This window comes from Enhydra lutris, unplaced genomic scaffold (genome assembly GCF_002288905.1).
Source record: "Enhydra lutris kenyoni isolate GAN:26980312 unplaced genomic scaffold, ASM228890v2 scaffoldscaffold6, whole genome shotgun sequence".
NCBI lineage: Eukaryota > Metazoa > Chordata > Mammalia > Carnivora > Mustelidae > Enhydra > Enhydra lutris.
Window position 1 is genome coordinate 23,315,660 of NW_019154090.1, and position 17,801 is coordinate 23,333,460.

Consider the following 17,801-nt stretch of genomic DNA (forward strand, 5'->3'; position numbering starts at 1 on the left):
TCTTCAGGCCTCCACCAAGCACCCACCCTTTCATGGCCTGAGAAAGCTCTCGAGTCCAGCACGTACTGAACTACTCCTCTCTGGCACTTACCATAGAAGAGCCCATTTATTCCTCGCAAAGACCTGGTGGAAGAGGTGATGTTGGTCCCATTTTACAGATTAAGCCAAGGTGACTCAAGAGTTGTGATTGTTCAAGGTACCCATTATGTTCCAGAGCCGGGGGTGGGCGTGGGGGCTCCTGAAGGCCTGTGCGGTGCTCGAGAACAGAGGACCACACCCATCTGGGTTGTTTCTGGAAGTCTAGTGCTTCGGGCCACTCTCCGCCTGGGGGGCTGCTTGGTAAATAATCCTAAAACACGGCTCTAGGAATCTTGCCAGCCTTGCACCATGGTCTGTACAATGAGAGCCAACAACTTTGCTGGGCCCTCTGCAGAGTGTGGCTCCAGATGGCCTTTCCCACAGCCGCCATCGTCCTTCACAGCCGTGCCCTCGCCCCTCTAGTCCTCCTCCTGGGAATGCCCTGCTTGTCATTTTGCACAACGTCCAGTCTTTCTCATCCTTTGCTATCTAGCTCGGGGACCCCTCACTGCATGTTCCTGGGTCTTTAACTCCCACGTCACTTCACCTTGATTCAAGGGATTTGGGCGCACCATGGCTCTCCTATCCCTGGCGGCTCGACCCGGGAATGTTGTCTCCAGTGACCCAGAAGTGCCACATGAAATGTATGTGGCAGTGTTGGCATTGGAGCAGCCTGCAACTGACCATCTACAGCCCATCCCCTGCTCCTACCATCCCTAATGTGGCAATCACCTGTCCAGGCACCTCTTGGCTTATAGGAGACAACAGACAGGGTGTCTGGGTGGTTCAGTCATTAAGCGTCTGCCTTTGGCTCAGGTCATGATCCCAGGGTCCTGGGATAGAGCCCCGCATTGGGCTTCTGGCTCCATGGGAAACCTGCTTCTCCCCTCCCTCTCCCTCTCCCTCCTGTGTTCCCTTTCTTTCGCTGTGTGTCGCTCTCAAATAAATAAGTAAAATCTTAACCAAAAAAAAAAAAAAAAAAAAAAAGACAACAGACAGGGCTAAATGGCCCCCAGGATGGCAGAATGATGCCAGGCAGGCGCCTGACACATCTCCTGGACGTGACAGTATTTTTCGTCCTTTTAATAACAGTTATTAAGGGGCCCGTGCCAGCACTCTGCAGCCAGGGGCTGGGCTTTGCTATCTATGTGCTCCTGTCGCGTTGGGTCTCCGCCTGAGGCCCAGCCGGGAGGCCAGGATACACCCCTCTCCCCTCCCATGGCCCTTTACCCGGTCAGCCTGTAGGAAGGGTGGCCAGTCTTGCCACTTGGGGAGTTTGATTTGATTGGCACGCTTTCAGGATCAGGATGTCACTTCAGTCTGCGCATCCCTGCCTTTCTCAGTTGAGCTCCCTGTACCAGATTCCAGTGTTAGGGTCCAAGACCTCCACTACTGCCCAGACACTCATGCACACAGATAGCTCTGCACCCAGACGTGCACACAAGTGCACAGACGCTGACGCGTGCACAGGTAAACACGCACTGACAAACTACTTAAAAACAGCCAAGCAGACATGCAAACATCAGAGATAGTATGTCACTTATAGACATGCACAGGTACGGTTATGCATGGGCATGTGTAGATACGTTGAGTTGGGCCATATGAAATTACCAATATTCAGTGTTTCCTTCCTTCCTTCCTTCCTTCCTTCTTCTCTCTCTCTCTCTCTCTCTTTCTTTCTTTCCTTACCAAAATAGAATCTTAGAGGTAACTGGCTGGCTCAATCTGTAGAGCATGTAACTCCTGATCTCCGGGTTGTGAGTTCAAGTCCCACACTGGGCGTAGGGCTTACTTAAAAAAAAAAAAAAAAAAGATTAGGGGGTACCCAGGTGGCTCATTTTGGTTAAGCATCTGCCTTCAGCTCAGGTTGTGATCTCGGGGTCCTGGGATCAAGTCCCCATATCCCACATTAGACTCCCTGCTCAATGGGGAGTCTGCTTGTTCCTTTTTCTGTGTCCCTTCCCCTCACTCGTGCTCTCCCTCAAATAAATAAGATCTTAAAAAAGAGAGGATTTTTTTAAAGATTTTATTTGAGAGAGAGCACAAGTAGGTAGGGCAGCAGGCAGAGGGAGAGGGAGAAGCAGCTCTCTGCTGAGAGGGGAGCTCAATGCAGGACTCAGTCCCAGGACCCTGGGATCATGACCTGAGTCAAAGGCAGCCGCTTAACCCACTGAGCCACCCAGGCAGCCAAGAGAGAGGGAGAGAATCGAATACAAACATGGCCATGGAAGGAAACAAACAAAAATCTAGAGCCAAATTTGTACACCCACACTTAAGCAGCATTATTCACAATAATCAGAAGGTGGAAACAACCCAAGCATCCCCCAGTGGATGAATGGATACGCAGTGTGGTCTCTACACACAATGGGATATTATTCAGCCTTAAAGAGGAAGGAAATTTTGACTTCAGCTCCAACATGGATGAACCCGGAGGACATTATGCTAAGTGAAATATGCCCATCATACACACACACACACACACACACACACACACAAAATTCCACTTAGATGAGATGCTTAGTATGGTCATATCTATAGAGTCAGAAAGTAGAGTGGTGGTTGCCAGAGGCTGGGGGAGAGGAGGGAATGGGGAGTTGGTGTTTAATTAAGGGTACAGAGTTTCGACTGGGGAAGATGAAAAAGTTCTGGCGATGGATGGTGGTGATGATTGGGTAACTATGAATGTACTGAGTGCTACTGAACTGTATGCTTAAAAATGGTTAAGATGGTAAACTTTATGTTGTATTTTGCCACAATTAAAAATAATTTTTAAAAAGCCCAAAATAGGTCTCATCAGATAGATGTGTAAACACCGAGGGATAAACACAGGAGCGCGCTGCCTCCCCTCCCAGGAGCGCTTCTCCAACCCAGATAAGGCCCCGGTTCTCCCCCTCAACAAATCTGGAGATAAGGCCCTAATGAAGGCCTGCCTCCTTGGATACCCCCCCATAGCTCATTACCCTCCTACGGTCTGGCTTTGCTTACTCAACCACCCACCCTTCACGCGGCCTCCCCTCCCCTAGGGAGGGGCCTCCTCAGAGCCCCTGGTACTCCAATTTCTGCCCCTGCCCCTGGAATGTGATGGAATGGCCCAGCATTTCACCTCCCGGCCTTACGCTGACCCCTGGGCTCCTCCCTTCTAAGGTTCCTCAAAGACAAAGCTCCAGCCCCATTCATATTTGGTCCCAGGGCTCAGCTTGACACAGGAACCCCTAAATCTCTTTGCTCCCTGCCATGAATGTGAGGGGCCCTATGTGACGCTCGGTGGACATAAGGACCTGCGTCTGGTCTGAACATGATCACAGGCATTGTACAAGCTTGTGAGACATGGTGTTTGGTCTTCTGCTCTCCAGGCCGTCCTCATCAGAGCTTGTTCCTCCTCAGAAGTGGGATACCTCGAGCTGACACTGTGCACCATTGTGGCCACGTCTGCCTGGCCTGCCTCCTTAAGTAACTGCCGTCTGCTGACCCCTCTTCTCCAGAGCAAAGCCTCTTAGGCTACTGAGGACTCTGGTCTTTTTCGGGGGCAGAGAACAGAAACCTGCCTGCTCTGTTTGCCTCCTGACCTTGAAGTTGCCCCCATCCTCTGAAACCTTTCTTACCAACATTTATTTTATTTTTTTAAAAGATTTTTGTTTATTTGACAGAGAGAGATCACAAGCAGGCAGAGAGGCAAGGAGGGGAAGCAGGCTCCCCGCTGAGCAGAGAGCCCGATGCAGGGCTTGATCCCAGGACTCTGGGATCATGATCTGAGCCAAAGGCAGAGGCTTTAACCCACTGAGCCACCCAGGCTCCCCTCTTACTAACATTTAATACTCAGCCCCTGAGTTGGGGAGGAAGGCTGCAGTGTGGCCCACAGTAGGCCAGGAGCATCCCTGGAATGGAGGATGTCGGAAACTTAGCCATCTGGAACAGTGTTTCTCAGGGGTGGGCCTGGGCCCACTGCCCCAGGTATGCCGGGTTAAGTATAAATATAAAAAGTGAGCTCCAGAAACTTACTCAGACTTTCTGGATTTGAATCTCAGATGGCTGGAGCTTGGGGATCTGCATTTTAACATTTCCCCACTATTCCTGGGGGCTGGGGTGAAAGCCCCTGCTCTAGGCCCTTGGAGGGTGGGCTCAGAGCCAGGGTGGGGGTCGCAGTAATGGAGGTAGAGAGTGGCAGAGCCATGATGGGAGCAGAGAGGCCCAGATGCGGGACAGACAGGTGTCGATGTTGACGTTCTGTGTGACACTCTGTTTGATTCTTATTTAGGGCCTGTGTGCAGGCATATCAAGGCTTGGGATACCAAGGATACACCGTGAGTTGGGGTTATGGCTAGGCTCTGAATTAGCATTCGGGTTTGCTTACATGAGTTTGATCAAAATGTGCGGTCTGCGTATGTCAGCCTGTACTCCACGTCCGTGTGTCAGCTGTCTGTGGGTCAGCCTGTCTCCTGTGTGTTCATGCCTTTGTCTCCGTGTCTTGAGTCATTTGTCCACCCTGGTGTGTATGATGTGTGTGTGCATGCACGCGTGTCCCCGAGAATGCCTGGGTCCGTCTGGATCATAAGCCAACCTTCCTGGGGGCTCTGGAAGGTGAGGGTTTGGAGGAAACTTGCTAGGAGCCTGGTGGGGATGGAGCCGATGATGCTGGGGTGGGGCCAGGGTGGGGGTGGGCAGGAGTGTGTGCTAAGGGCCTGGCCCCGCCATTTCCCTGGGCGGGCGAGTCTCAACAGCAGGCAGACAGGTGAGGCTGACCTGACAAGTTCTAGAGGCCAGGGGCGATGGGGCGGAGCGTGGCTCTGTCTTAGAGTAGCAACAGGTTGGGGGCCTTGGCACATAGAGGGCGGGCGGGCAGGCAGGGCTTCTGTTAGTGTGTTTCTCCTGCTGCAGCCAGCCCCGGGGTGCAGGCCATGGAACCTGCTGGAGGGTGAGGGCAGCCGGTGGTCAGGCATGTTCGGAAGCCTTGGGCCGGGGGACTTGGGAGCCCAGGGAATGGCGGGAGCCCTGCGGGGCCGGGTGGAGGAGCTGAAGCGGCCGTGGTGGCGGGAGGCCTCACCGCTGGTGCTCCAGCACAGTGAGGCGGCCCGGCTGGCAGCCGATGCCCTTCTGGAGCGGGGCGAAGCTGCCTACCTGCGGGTCATCTCTGAGGAGCGGGAGCTGCCCTTCCTGAGCCCTCTGGACATGGACTACATGACCAGCCATGTGCATGGGGGCCCTGAGCTCAGCGAGGCCCAGGGACCAGAAGCCTCAGGGCCTGACCGCCTCAGCCTGCTCTCTGAAGTCACCTCGGGCACTTACTTCCCCATGGCCTCCGACGTTGACCCCCCAGACCTGGACTTGGGCTGGCCTGAGGTTCCACAGGCCACAGGCTTCAGCCCCACCCAGGCTGTGGTCCACTTCCAGCGGGACAAGGCCAAGAACATCAAGGACCTTCTGCGTTTTCTCTTCAGCCAGGCCCGCACGGTAAGGGCCTTATCTTTTCTGGCATTAATTTCACAGATGTGGAAACTGAGGCCCAGGGAGGGAAAGGGTTCAACCCCAAGGCCATACAGTAGCCTAGGGACAGCACTGGACTAGAACCTCCGCTCTGGAGGGTGGGCATGTGTTTTATTTACCTTGGTAACTGCTTGGCACTCAAGATCATTCGTCCACGAACACTCTGGAAATGCACGCACGACTGTGCACACTACAGGGAGAGATCCTCTGCATCTTTCTTGGGAGAGGGTCCTTGGCCTTTATCAGAGTCTCAAAAAGGTTTATGATCCCAAGTTAAGAACTCCAACCTTGTGAACATTTGAGTCACCACCTTGACTTTCAGAGCAGGGAACTGAGGCCAGAGAGGGGCTGGAACTTGTTCAGGGAGGTCCAGTCAGTTGGTGAAATAGATAGTTCAGGGGGAGGCCGCTGCCTTCTAGGACCTATCACCAGCCACACCTCACCATTCACCCACTGCATCTCCAGCTGGGCTGGGAGCAGGGAAGGGGCGCTGGTGCCTGGGCCGCAGCATAGCATTGGAGGGCTGGGCTTTCTGTTTTGCACCCAAAGGGAAGAGGAATGGAGGCTTCTGGGCTCAGGGTTGGGGATTAGGGGCTCAGGAGAAAGAGAAGGAGAAGAGCTGGTACTGGTGGTCGGTACCTAGGAAGGCTCCAGCCACAGACATGGCCTCATTCCCGAGCCCTGATCTGTGACTCAGGAGGCAGGGGCATGGATCAGATGACCCCAAGAAGGATTTAAGGTGAGTTAGACTCCATGTCTTTGTCTGGGGAGCAGCCCAGAGGGTGCCAGCTGCAGAGACGGTTACCTCCAGAGCCTCCCTGGCAAACCTACCTGTGCCCCAGGCAGGGGAGGGCCAGGCTTGATTAGCACCGGGAATGGGGTTATTAGTGAAGTGGCTGCTGTTGTCACTCCTGTCCCTTTGATCTTCCCTACCTGACCTTCTTCCCCTGACCCCTGGCCAGGCCTGTGACAAGGAGGGATCCTCCAGCACTTTGCCTCCTTAACCCCATCCAGACCCCCCGCCCCCACCCTTTGGGCCAGGAGCCATGCTTCCACTCTGAGCTGCCACTGACTGTTAGAGTGACCTTGGGAAGTGCTTCCTTTTCCTGTGGGCCAATGTCCTTGTTTGTTAAGCAGGCACGAGGCAGGGAACCTTTGTTGAGTGCTTGTCGTGTGTGGAGTATTTTCGCATCTAACCCCCAGAACTTTGACATAGAGCTCTCATTATCCCCATTTAACAGATGAGGAGATTGAGGCCCACAGAGGTAAAGCGACTCGCCCAAGTCCGCATCACTAGCAAGTAGCAGAGTGCAGATTCGAACCCCGTTCTGTCTGGCTCCAGAACTGGGGCTCTTTGTCTTGCACCTCTTGCCTCAGCCTGGACGAGGAGAGGCGCTCTCGCAGCATGTGTACGCAACGGGAAGTAGGGGCAACTGGGGGCTTGATGGTGCAAGGATTTTTTTCAGGGCTTCTCTGAGACAGTCTATTGTAGGAGGAGCCCCAGCCCCACAACCAAGCAGAAAACTTGGTTCCACCTGGTATGGGTGGAAGTGAGGGAGTCCATGGGTATGGGAAACCATGCCAGACCTCTGCAGCGTCACAGGGAAGCTGAGGCAGGTCTGGCAAAGGGCTTGAGGATCCTAATAACTGGCTTGCAGCTCTAATTCTTGCAGAGGGAACCGCCAACAGAGCTAGCCCTGGAGCTCGTGGGAGAGTGAGAAGTACATTGGGAATCAGGGTCTCGGTTCTGCTTTTGACTCCTTTCCCGCTCTGGGCCTCAGTCTCCCTGCAGATACCTTTGAGAAGCTCAGGACAGATAAACACTCTGTCCTCAAAGATATGCACTCAGAAACTTTCAAACAGATTCTGGGCATTCAAGACAGGGGACCCTCCGTGTGTCTCAGTTAAGGGGAGTTGTTGTTGCTAATAAGCCCTTCCAGTCCAGATGTTCTCCCAGCCTCTGGCCTCCCGATGTTAAGCCCAATTCTCTTTTCCTGGACCCCAGTTCCTAGCCGTGTGCTGGGCAATGTTCCAGGCAGGGCTGAGTTTCCCCTACATCCCCCAGGTGGTGGCCGTGGTGATGGACGTGTTCACTGACATGGAGCTTCTGTGTGACCTAATGGAGGCCTCGAGCCGGCGTGGTGTCCCCGTCTACCTGCTTCTGGCCCAGGAGCACGTCAGGCATTTCCTGGAGATGTGCTACAAGATGGACCTCAATGGGGGGCACCTGCCGGTCAGTGAGGGACAGGGGCAGTAACCAAGGGGTGGGGTGGGGAGTTGGCGAGGGCAGAAGGGTCAGTTGGGTGGTCAGGAAACATTGGGGATCGAGGGGAGTGGGCAACTGCCTTCCCTTCGCTGTTTAAGGTTAGAGACTGCGTGGGATTTAGACAGGGCTTGAGCCCCGTTCTCTCAAGGTCAGCAACTAACCTCCCTCTGTCCTTGGCCCAGAATATGCGTGTGCGCAGCACGTGTGGGGATACTTACTGCAGCAAGGCAGGCCGTCGCTTCACGGGGCAGGCCCTGGAGAAGTTCGTCGTCATCGACTGTGAGCAGGTGGTGGCGGGCAGCTACAGGTGAGCACGTGGGACGGGCAGAAAGGGGCCGGGGGCTGTGCCACTGGCTAGTGAGGGTGCCTGGGGTCTGGCAGCTTGAATGGGCCTCCCCTCATCCATCCCTTCCAGTGTGCACTGAGCAGCTGCCCCCTGCTAGGCATTGTACCGGGCGCAGGAGATAGTGTGGGAAGCAAGACAGCCCCAGGCTGGGCCCCGGAGGAGGTCATCCTGTGGAAGGATTGCTTTAGTGCCTTTGGCAGAGAAAATGGCTATGGCACCTCAGAACTGGAGACTTCAGGGAATCTCGCCCCTAGTCTATTTTACAGATGGGCAAGTTGAGGCCCTGAGATGGGGAACCGTGGGCCCAAGTCCTCTAAGCTCAGCTCTGAAGTCAGAGCTCTGCGTCAACTGGGTCCTCAAGGTGGTAGAGGTGTGTTGATGTCCTCCCCTGGTTGTGACCCCTGCCTAACCCCAGGGTCCTGCACTTGGCCTTCTGACCCTGACCCTCTGCCCCCAGCTTCACCTGGCTTTGCAGCCAGGCCCACACTAGCATGGTGCTACAGCTGAGAGGCCGCATCGTGGAAGACTTTGACCGAGAGTTCCGCTGTCTGTATGCCGAGTCTCGGCCTGTGGAGGGCTTCTGTGGTGGCGAGGATCCCGTGTCTCCTAGGGCACTGTGTCCTCCCCCAGTGGCTCTGGGCTTCGGGCCTGCCGTGCCAAGCCCCACTTCCTCCTCACCCTCCAGCACCAGCCTCAGCAGCATCAAACGCTCACCTCTGATGGGCCACTCCTCTTACCTCGCTCCACCGGGAGGTGCTGGCTGCAGTGACATGGGTGTGGTGTCCTCATCCCTGGGCCCTGCCCGCCGCGAGGCCAGTGGCCAGCCCTCTCTGCAACGCCAGCTGTCAGACTCAAACCACGGCTCCCTGCTAGGGCTCTACAGGTCCAATCTAGGCAAGCTGGGGTCGTCCCCATGGTCCCAGTCCTCTCCTGCCCTCAACCACAATGGTGCTAGTCCCTTGACCCTAGGAGTGGGGTCACCTCTGCTTGCTCGCCAACGCCCCCTCCTCCCCTTCCCCCAGGGGGCTGTAGCCCTGTCCCGGCTCCCAGAGAATAGGCTTCTGGGAAGCCAGGAGTGTAGCCCCCAACGAGGTCGCTGGGTACCTGGTACAGCCCTGGAGACAGTGGAGGAGAAGAAGGTGTCTCTGAGTCAGAGCCATAGCCAGTTGGATCTCCTTGTCCCCTTCCCCAGAGCCAGAGAAGCTGGAGGCCCTGATTCTGGGGTTAACCCCAACTCAAGCTCCCCCTGGCCTGGAGACCAGGCCCCAGAGGACAGGAAGTTGTCCTCAAACCAGAGATACAACCAGCTGGATCTCCTGCCCCAGACCCAGGGTGCTGGGGGTACCCCTGAGTCAGGTTCCCCTAGACCTGGCAACCGAATCCCGGAGGACAAGAGGCTGTCCTCGAACCACAGCCATAGCCAACTGGACCTCCTGGCACAGTACCCCAAGGGTGGGGGCTCCAGAGTGCCCCCTGAAGCCAGCTCCTCAGCGAGGGCTGGCAAGCAGGGTCAAGATGAGCGACGACGGACACTGGGCCACAGCCAGCTGGACCTCATCACAAAGTTTGGCCCATTCCGGGGCGAGGGACCTGGGCCCAATGGTCTCCCCAGACCAAGCCCTGCTCGAAAGGCTGTAGTGGGCTCTGGGGATGAAAAGCGGCTGACCCTGGGCCACAGCAAGCTGGACCTCATCACCAAGTATCATCAGTTGCAGGGTGCCAGGCAAGGACCTGAGCCTGGCCTCCCTGGGGGCCCCACAGGTGGACATCACAATGGCAGTAACAATGGCCTATTTGGGGATGAGAAGCGGCTGACCCTGGGCCACAGCAAGCTGGACCTCATCACTAAGTACAACAAGTCCAAGTTCAAGCTGCTTCGAAGCCGCTTTGAATCCTAGTCCTGCTCCCAGCAGGGACGTGTCCCTACTCCATCTACTTAGACTCTAGATTTATCGAAGTTCCAGACTCCGGGGTGCTTTAGCAGGGGCTGCATGGGGAGCAGAGGGTGTCTAGAAGCCCAGGTTAAATACTCACTGGGCTTGGGATTGTTTATACACACACACACACACACACACACAGAAATGGAACCCACAGTACCTGCCCTTTGCCACTGTGCTGGGGACTTCACACTGGTTAATTCCCATCCTTCATGCTCATAATATCCTACAAGATAGATCTCTAGAAGGTATACATGTCTAAAGTCATAGATATTATCTTTCCTGTCTTATAAATGTGGAAGCTGAGGCCCAGAGACTTTGATGACTTGGTTGGAATGAGATCCAAGTCAATGGCAGAGCCAGGGCCCAAACCCCATGTCTCTGACTCTTAAGATGGTGTTTTTGCACACGGCACACTATTATCAACAGTTCACATGTCCCCTGCACACAAAATATGCACATTACAGAGATGCCCCAAATGCCATACAATACACTGACGGGGTTCACATCCACAAACTGCATACCCGTTGACACACAATAAGTACACAAAGGTTCATGTGATAAACCCAAACACCCAGAATTCTAGTTATAGGTATTCAATAAATGTTATATGGCTAAATGAATGGCTACACAAAATATATACATTCAGTTCACCTGTAGATCTCTCGGGAACCACAGATGATACATGTGCACATAACCACACACACACACACACACACACACACACACACACACACAGGCTTGCACACACCAACCAGTATCTTCTTTGACCTAAGCTGTGTACCTGGCCCTGGACTGGCATACCATGGGGCTGACAAGTAAATCAGACTCAGTCCCTGGGAGACAAGGATTAAATGCATAAATGCCGGTGGCAGGCAAGACAAAGATATGTCTAACTAAACATATAGACAAAGATATGTCTAACTAACTAAAGGCTAATCAGTGAAGGGATGGTGGAGAAGGAAGGGCAGAGAGTGGTGGTGATGGTGGAGTGGTGAGCAGTTTCAAAGGAGGCAGACTTTGAGCCAGGCCTTGAAGGATGGGGAGGATTGGACAGATGGCGAAGAAGAGGAATTCCTGGTAGAAGGAAGCGGTTGAAGAGAAGCCAGGGAGAGGACTGGAGGAGTGGGTCTGAGATGAGCTGGGGAGAATGTAGAGGGCATGGATACTCAGACTCCCGACACACACACACACATGCACACACACAGGCACACAACATTTTGCTGAGTGTCCCTAGAAGCGCAGGTTCTGACAGGTTGTATGTCCTTTTCCTGAGTTCACCACCTGTCTGGGACAGTTTACATGATACAAATCAATAAAGGCAGACATGCTATGACCCAGCAGCAGCCTGGTGTATTCTGAGAAAGGTGGAGTTATGGAACTGCATGTTGAGGGCTGGGAAAGGGCACCGTTCAGTCCAGTTATGGAGGGGTCCCTGAGAGAGAGTGGATGGCTGCAGAAGGCCGGGGGGGGGGGGGGGGGGGGAGGACAGGGGCTCCAGGCCCCCTCTACCTTCATTGTGACATTCTTTTTTTTTTTTTTAATATTTTATTTATTTATTTGACAGACAGAGATCACAAGTAGGCAGAGAGGCAGGCAGATAGAGAGAGATAGGGAAGCAGGCTCCCTGCTGAGCAGAGAGACTGATGTGGGCCTCGATCCCAGAACCCTGGGATCATGACCTGAGCCGAAGGCAGAGGCCTTAACCCACTGAGCCACCCAGGCGCCCCTCATTGTGACATTCTGAGAGGCCCTGGGGCTTTGTGGATTCTACAAAATGTAGATCAAATTCCTCTCATCCATGAGAGCCACCTTGACTGCCACCCTCTATCTCGGGGTCAGAAAGTGGCTGCTGACTGATCAAGCACATGCAAGGGGCACACAGTGGCAGCCAGTTAGGACCCACACCGTTGCCCACCTGGACCCTCCCTAAGACACGGTTTCATTCACCCTTCCCTCTCTCCAATATCTTCTTCAGCCTGGTTTCTTCTACTTCTCTGGCCACGCCTCCTTCTCCAGCCTTTGTCCTGGTCTAATTTCTCCCCACTGGAAGCCTCCATGGGTGACCTCATCTGCCGGAGACTTCAGCCCCAAATCTCAGTCCCTCACTCTCCCCTGGGCTCCAGATCTGGCCTGGACATCTGTCTCGCACCTCACTCTCGGACTGTCACCTTCCTCACACCTGCTCTTCCTCCTTAGGCTTTACTTCAGTAAATACCTCCATCATCAGTTCACTGTGTCTCTGGGAGACATCCCTGGCTCCTCCTCTCTTATGGCTCGCATCCAAGCAGCCACAGGTCTCGATCAATTGCATCTCCTAAAAAACTCCTGAATGAATGAATGAATGAATGAATGGTTGGATGGATGAATGGATGGATGGATGGATGGATGGATGGATAGATGAATGAGAGCACGCTTGGGGCGGGGCCAGGTGGGGGGTACGGACCGGACCAATCGCAACCCTGGAGTCCTCCCACGGGGTGGAGCTACGGTGGCCGCCTGCGTGGCTGGGTGCGCCGAGCGCTCCCGGAAGTCTCCCTGGGCGGAGGCGGAAACGGAAAGCTACTTAAGGCCGAGTAGACTCCTTTGCCGCGTGCGGAGGTAGTGGTGGATTGGTGAGCCCGTGCGGAGGGCCACCGGAAGGGACAGATCCGGGATCCCGGCATCGTTAGTGGTAGGAGCCGGAGGATTCGAGGCTAGAGAGTCTACAGGGGCCCAGTGGGCGGGACCCAAGGTTTGAGGGGCCGAGAGGGGCGTGGTCGCAGCGGGGCTTGAGGGGCCGAGGCCGGCGAACGGGGACCCAGGGGCCGGGAGAGGATCTGCGGGCCCTGAACTCCCGCTCCCGCAGCCCTTAGGCCTCATGGCGGTCCGAGCGTCTTTCGAGAACAACTGTGAGATCGGCTGCTTTGCCAAACTCACCAACACCTACTGCCTAGTGGCCATTGGAGGGTCCGAGAACTTCTACAGGTGCGGCAGGAGCCCCGGATCCGCGGGCAGTGGGGTGGCTGCATGGCGGGGAGGGTTCTGGGAGTCGGGGGCTCTGGCAGAGTGAGGGCTCACGCCCCTGAGCCCCGTAACCACCGAGTCCATGTTCCTACAGTGTGTTCGAAGGTGAGCTCGCCGATACCATCCCCGTGGTGCACGCGTCCATCGCCGGCTGCCGCATCATCGGCCGCATGTGTGTGGGTAAGCCTGGTGGAAGACGCGGAGCGAGGGAGTGGAGCCGACCAGAGGCTTTAATTGTAGCCTTGGAGGGAAACCCAAGTGACCCTTGGATTTTCCAGGCTTTCATCCATTTTCTTCAGAGACTAGAGAATCTCTCAGGCTTGGGCCGGACCCAGTTAAAGTGTCAGCAGATCTGACACTGGAGAAGGCTTCAGGATCATAGGGTCGCAAATAACACGAAGTGCTTTCACTATTACACTTGATTTCTTTCCTCCTTCACCAAGACCCTGGCAGGTAGGCATTATTGCCTAATCGGATTAATGATGAAGCTAAGATCCCAAGAATCCCAGTGATTCACCAGGTTCCATACCTAGTGTGAGAGAAATTGAAATGTCATCTCTCCCTTGCCACTGACTCTGGGCATGTTGCTTCCTCTTTATGAGGATCCAGTTCTACCACTATAAAATTACAAGCTAAAATTCTGGGTCATCCTGTTCAGTTACCCATTTAAATGGTAAATCCTCTTTACCATGTCTCTGAGTGGCATCCCCATCCTACTCCCCTACTTCCCATCACTGTTGAGTCTGGACATTGGCCATTTCTTTGAGCTGGATCTGTCTCACTGTGGCCCCTTATTTCTTTACCATCACCCCTTCTTGCTAGTTCTTTTCACTGGAGGCATATAGGAATTTGTTCTTTTATTTTTTTATCATAAGCCTGGTGATCCTGGCCTCTGAGTATTTTCTTATTCAGGCCAAACACTCTCATCCCTAGTCAGGATCTTTGGACTTGATGCTTGGTGTTTTTTTTAATAATGTGTGGTAACTCAGAGTTCAGAAGTTCAGAGTTGTGTTCTAGCTGTAGTAGGTGGAGGTTTAGTTATGGTTGTTACAATATAATTGTAGTTCATTCTTACTGCATTTTGTGTAGGTATATAACACAATATATTAAACCATTGTGTTTACAGTAGGCATTTGGGTAGTTTCTGGTTAGTTTTATTATGAATAGTGTTGCTCTGGCTTTCACTGAACACATGGACATGTTTCTGTTGGATATATAATACCTAGGAGAGGAATGCTTGGGTCACAGGGTATGTGAATATATGTACCCAGGTGATGCCAGATAATTATCTGAAGTGGTCGAGCAATTTACACTCCTATTGGTTGTTCCATATATCTTTGCCAACCTGTGGTGTTGACATTCTTCTTAAAATTTTAGCCTTCTGGTAAGTGTGTAGTGTTACCTCAGTTTTTAAGTAGCAAAATACACAACACCAATAGTTCCCTCTTTCTAGTCCTGGTCTCCCCTGGTTGATGATGGCAAAGTGGATGGGGTGTGTTGGGACAGATTCCTGGGCTATCTCTGGCCTGTCCAGTGGGACTCCTGGTCCCCCCTGGGTGTTGTATGGATCAATAGGTTGGTGGGCTGGGGGCTGGACCTAAAGCTTCCTGGGGAAGCTAACTGGACTGGATTATGTCTTCAGCCCCCAGAGCATAGCAGGCATCCTGTGGATTTGTGGTCCATTCTTGCCCCACCTCTTAATTTGGGTCTCTCTAGGGAACAGACACGGTCTCCTGGTGCCCAACAATACCACCGACCAGGAACTGCAGCACATTCGCAACTGCCTCCCAGACTCGGTGCAGATCCGGAGGGTAGAGGAGCGGCTTTCAGCCCTGGGCAATGTCACCACTTGCAACGACTACGTGGCCTTGGTTCACCCAGACCTGGACAGGGTAAGGTACCCTGATTTGGCCCGGGAGTCACAGGACCAGCCTAGTCAGTGGTTAGTCACTGGTCTTGCCAGGACTTAGGGGTGTCTTTTGTGGGTTTTTTTTTTTTTTTTTTTTAAAGATTTTATTTATTTATTCGACAGACAGAGATCACAAGGAGGCAGAGAGGCAGGCGGAGAGAGAAGTGGGGAGGCAGGCTCCCTGCTGAGCAGAGAGCCCAATGCGGGGCTCGATCCCAGTACCTTGAGATCATGACCTGAGCCGAAGGCAGAGGCTTAACCCACTGAGCCACCCAGCCGCCCTTGTGGGTTTTTTTATACTTGGGCTCTAGCATGTCAGGCACTCATTGGTGCCTGACATGCTAGGCACCAATGGGGCCTTCCGTGGTGTGGTCAGTGCCAGAAAGAAGCTGAAGAGGGAATTAATCCTTCAGAATCAGGGAGATGGTCACATCCCGTCCCGTAGCCAATACCAGGAGGGATGATTGACAGTTGAACTTTTGAGTGTGGGTTAGAAGAGAGACAGTGATTTGGAGATCAGCCTGTCTACTCAGGGTGATTCACACATACTAGGGGCTCCAGAGCGGGCCTTGACTCTACTCCAAGCCATATGCCCTCCTTTCTCAGTGTGAAGCTTCCATATGCAACTACATAGCAGAGGAATGAGGGGCTTAGGGAGCCCAGCCTGGGGTGGTTCTGGGCATGGAGGGCCCTGGGTTTCCTTGACCTGCAGGTTCTGGGCTGAGTACCATGCCTTTGGCTAACAGGAAACAGAAGAAATCCTGGCTGATGTGCTCAAGGTGGAAGTCTTCAGACAGACAGTGGCTGACCAGGTGCTCGTAGGAAGCTACTCTGTCTTCAGCAATCAGGGAGGCCTGGTACATCCCAAGACTTCAATTGAAGACCAGGATGAGCTGTCCTCTCTTCTTCAGGTCCCCCTTGTGGTAAGCGTTCCTTTCTCTGACCTCTGTCTCCCGCTGAGGCAGCTCCGTTGCCCAGTGTAAAGGATCGGAGTTACTACCTGTCCCAGTTGGCAGTTGGGTTTGCAGGGTGGGGAGCGGGGTTTGGGGAACGACCTCAGCGGGGAGTGGCAAGACTTGGGCTTTTGGGGGCACGAGACACACTGAGCCATCCCTTGGCAGGCGGGCACTGTGAACCGAGGCAGTGAGGTGATTGCCGCTGGGATGGTGGTGAACGACTGGTGTGCCTTCTGTGGCCTGGACACAACCAGCACAGAGCTGTCCGTGGTGGAGAGCGTCTTCAAGCTGAACGAAGCCCAGCCGAGCACCATCGCTACCAGCATGCGGGACTCCCTCATTGACAGGTACATGGGCCTCTCTTCTGCCTTTGGAGGGTAGGAGGAGATGCCACCAAAAATTGGAGCTGCACTGTGTTTGTACCAGTAGGTTCTCCTCGTGTGGGAGGGCACACCTGCAGCGCTGCTGAGGGGTCCCAGGCCACAGCCAGTAAGCATTGCCTGAATATCATCGCCATCTCTGAAGGCTCAGCTCAAAAGCTTCCCTCGGGGCCGTCTTATTTTCTCACCACGTTGTTTTGTTGTCTGGCTGCTTGTGTGTCCGTGTCCTCAGCCTGCAGCCCAGAGTCTGAGACAGAAAGAGCGGTCTACAGAGGGAAGGAAGGGAAGCTGCTTTTAGGAACTGAGGAGATTCCTAGGGGGCTTGTTGGGGGTGGGGTTGCATCAAAATCACAGTCGTCTGGATTTTTGTGGGTTTAAGGAAAAAGCGGGTTCTTGGGCCCTAACCCTGGAGAGTCTGGGGTGTGAGGCTCTGGAATAATTTTCCTTTGGAAGAGCAGCAGGCGTGGGCAGTCACCCTTCCTGGAGGATCCTTCTCAAAGCATGCCACCCCCAAGTATCACAGGAATCTGTATGAGAATAGGAACCCCAGAGTAGAGCAAGCACCCAGTTACAGACCCCTTACTTAACAGGCAAAATTTTCCTTCATTCTCCCTTCTTCATTCATTCGTTCACCTGATGTGCACTGAGCCCTGTTCCCAAAGTGGCTTAGGAAACTCCAGTGAGACACTCTGTTATCCAGGAAGGTTTTTGTGGAGGACACATCATTTAGTCTGGGCCCCGGGGGAATGAGTCAGTATTTGAATAGGCGGAGATGGAGTGGAGAAGCACTTGAGACAGACCCTGAGTGGGAAAAGTGTGGAGCGTGAAAGGGAAAGGGAAAGGCAAGGACATGAATGCCCGCATCAAGAAGTTTTGACTGTAGGCCTGTGATTTTGACCTTGAATCTATGTTGCAACGCTTGTTGATGTAGATTCTTGGCATCACCCCTCACTTACTGACTGCCTAGGTCTGGAGTGAGACCCAACCGTGTGTGGTTTATTTTAATAAGTTTCTCTGGATGATTCTGATGGGGAACTGTCATTGGGAGAGCAGCTGAAAGGGTCAGTTGAAATATGAAAGTGTTATCAGTGGATTTGTCATTTGTTCAATAACTTCTTTTTGAACATCTGCTATGCCAGACAGTCATGATGTGGTAATGAATAAAATACACGCTCCCTGCCCTTGTGGAACATATAATCTTACAAAGAAACCAGTAGGTACACAATCATTTAATTAAAGAACAAAACTTAAAACCTCTTAGCAGCCTAAGAACAAAAAGACATTTCTGCAACGTGATCGGTTTTTTTTTTAAGATTATTTATTTATTTATTTGACAGACAGAGATCACAAGTAGGCAGAGAGGCAGGCAGAGAGAGAGGAGGAAGCAGGCTCCCTGCTGAGCAGAGAGCCCGATGTGGGGCTCGATCCCAGGGTCCTGGGAT

The 17,801-nt window shown here is 53.5% G+C and overlaps 2 protein-coding genes across 4 annotated transcripts in view; both read left to right on the forward strand.

Moving 5' to 3' along the window:
* Positions 1 to 5,013: 5,013 nt before the first annotated feature.
* Positions 5,014 to 10,069, forward strand: LOC111141935 (family with sequence similarity 83 member C). Its single transcript, XM_022494808.1, has 4 exons — positions 5,014 to 5,526; positions 7,625 to 7,792; positions 8,008 to 8,132; positions 8,629 to 10,069. The coding sequence occupies exons 1-4, from the start codon at positions 5,014 to 5,016 to the stop codon at positions 10,067 to 10,069; spliced, it is 2,247 nt and encodes a 748-aa protein (XP_022350516.1).
* Positions 10,070 to 12,669: 2,600 nt separating this feature from the next.
* LOC111141575 (eukaryotic translation initiation factor 6) overlaps positions 12,670 to 17,801 on the forward strand; it is a 6,368-nt gene continuing 1,236 nt past the window's right edge. The window contains exons 1-6 of one of the 3 annotated variants that reach the window (XM_022494226.1): positions 12,670 to 12,842; positions 12,957 to 13,075; positions 13,209 to 13,294; positions 14,831 to 15,006; positions 15,770 to 15,946; positions 16,145 to 17,670. In XM_022494226.1, coding sequence (XP_022349934.1) covers positions 12,969 to 13,075; positions 13,209 to 13,294; positions 14,831 to 15,006; positions 15,770 to 15,946; positions 16,145 to 16,360 — 762 coding nt within the window. In that variant the 5' untranslated portion in view covers positions 12,670 to 12,842; positions 12,957 to 12,968 and the 3' untranslated portion in view covers positions 16,361 to 17,670. Of the gene's footprint in view, positions 13,076 to 13,208; positions 13,295 to 14,830; positions 15,007 to 15,769; positions 15,947 to 16,144; positions 17,671 to 17,801 lie in introns of those variants that run through there. The other 2 variants (XM_022494225.1, XM_022494227.1) reach the window with 2 other exon arrangements.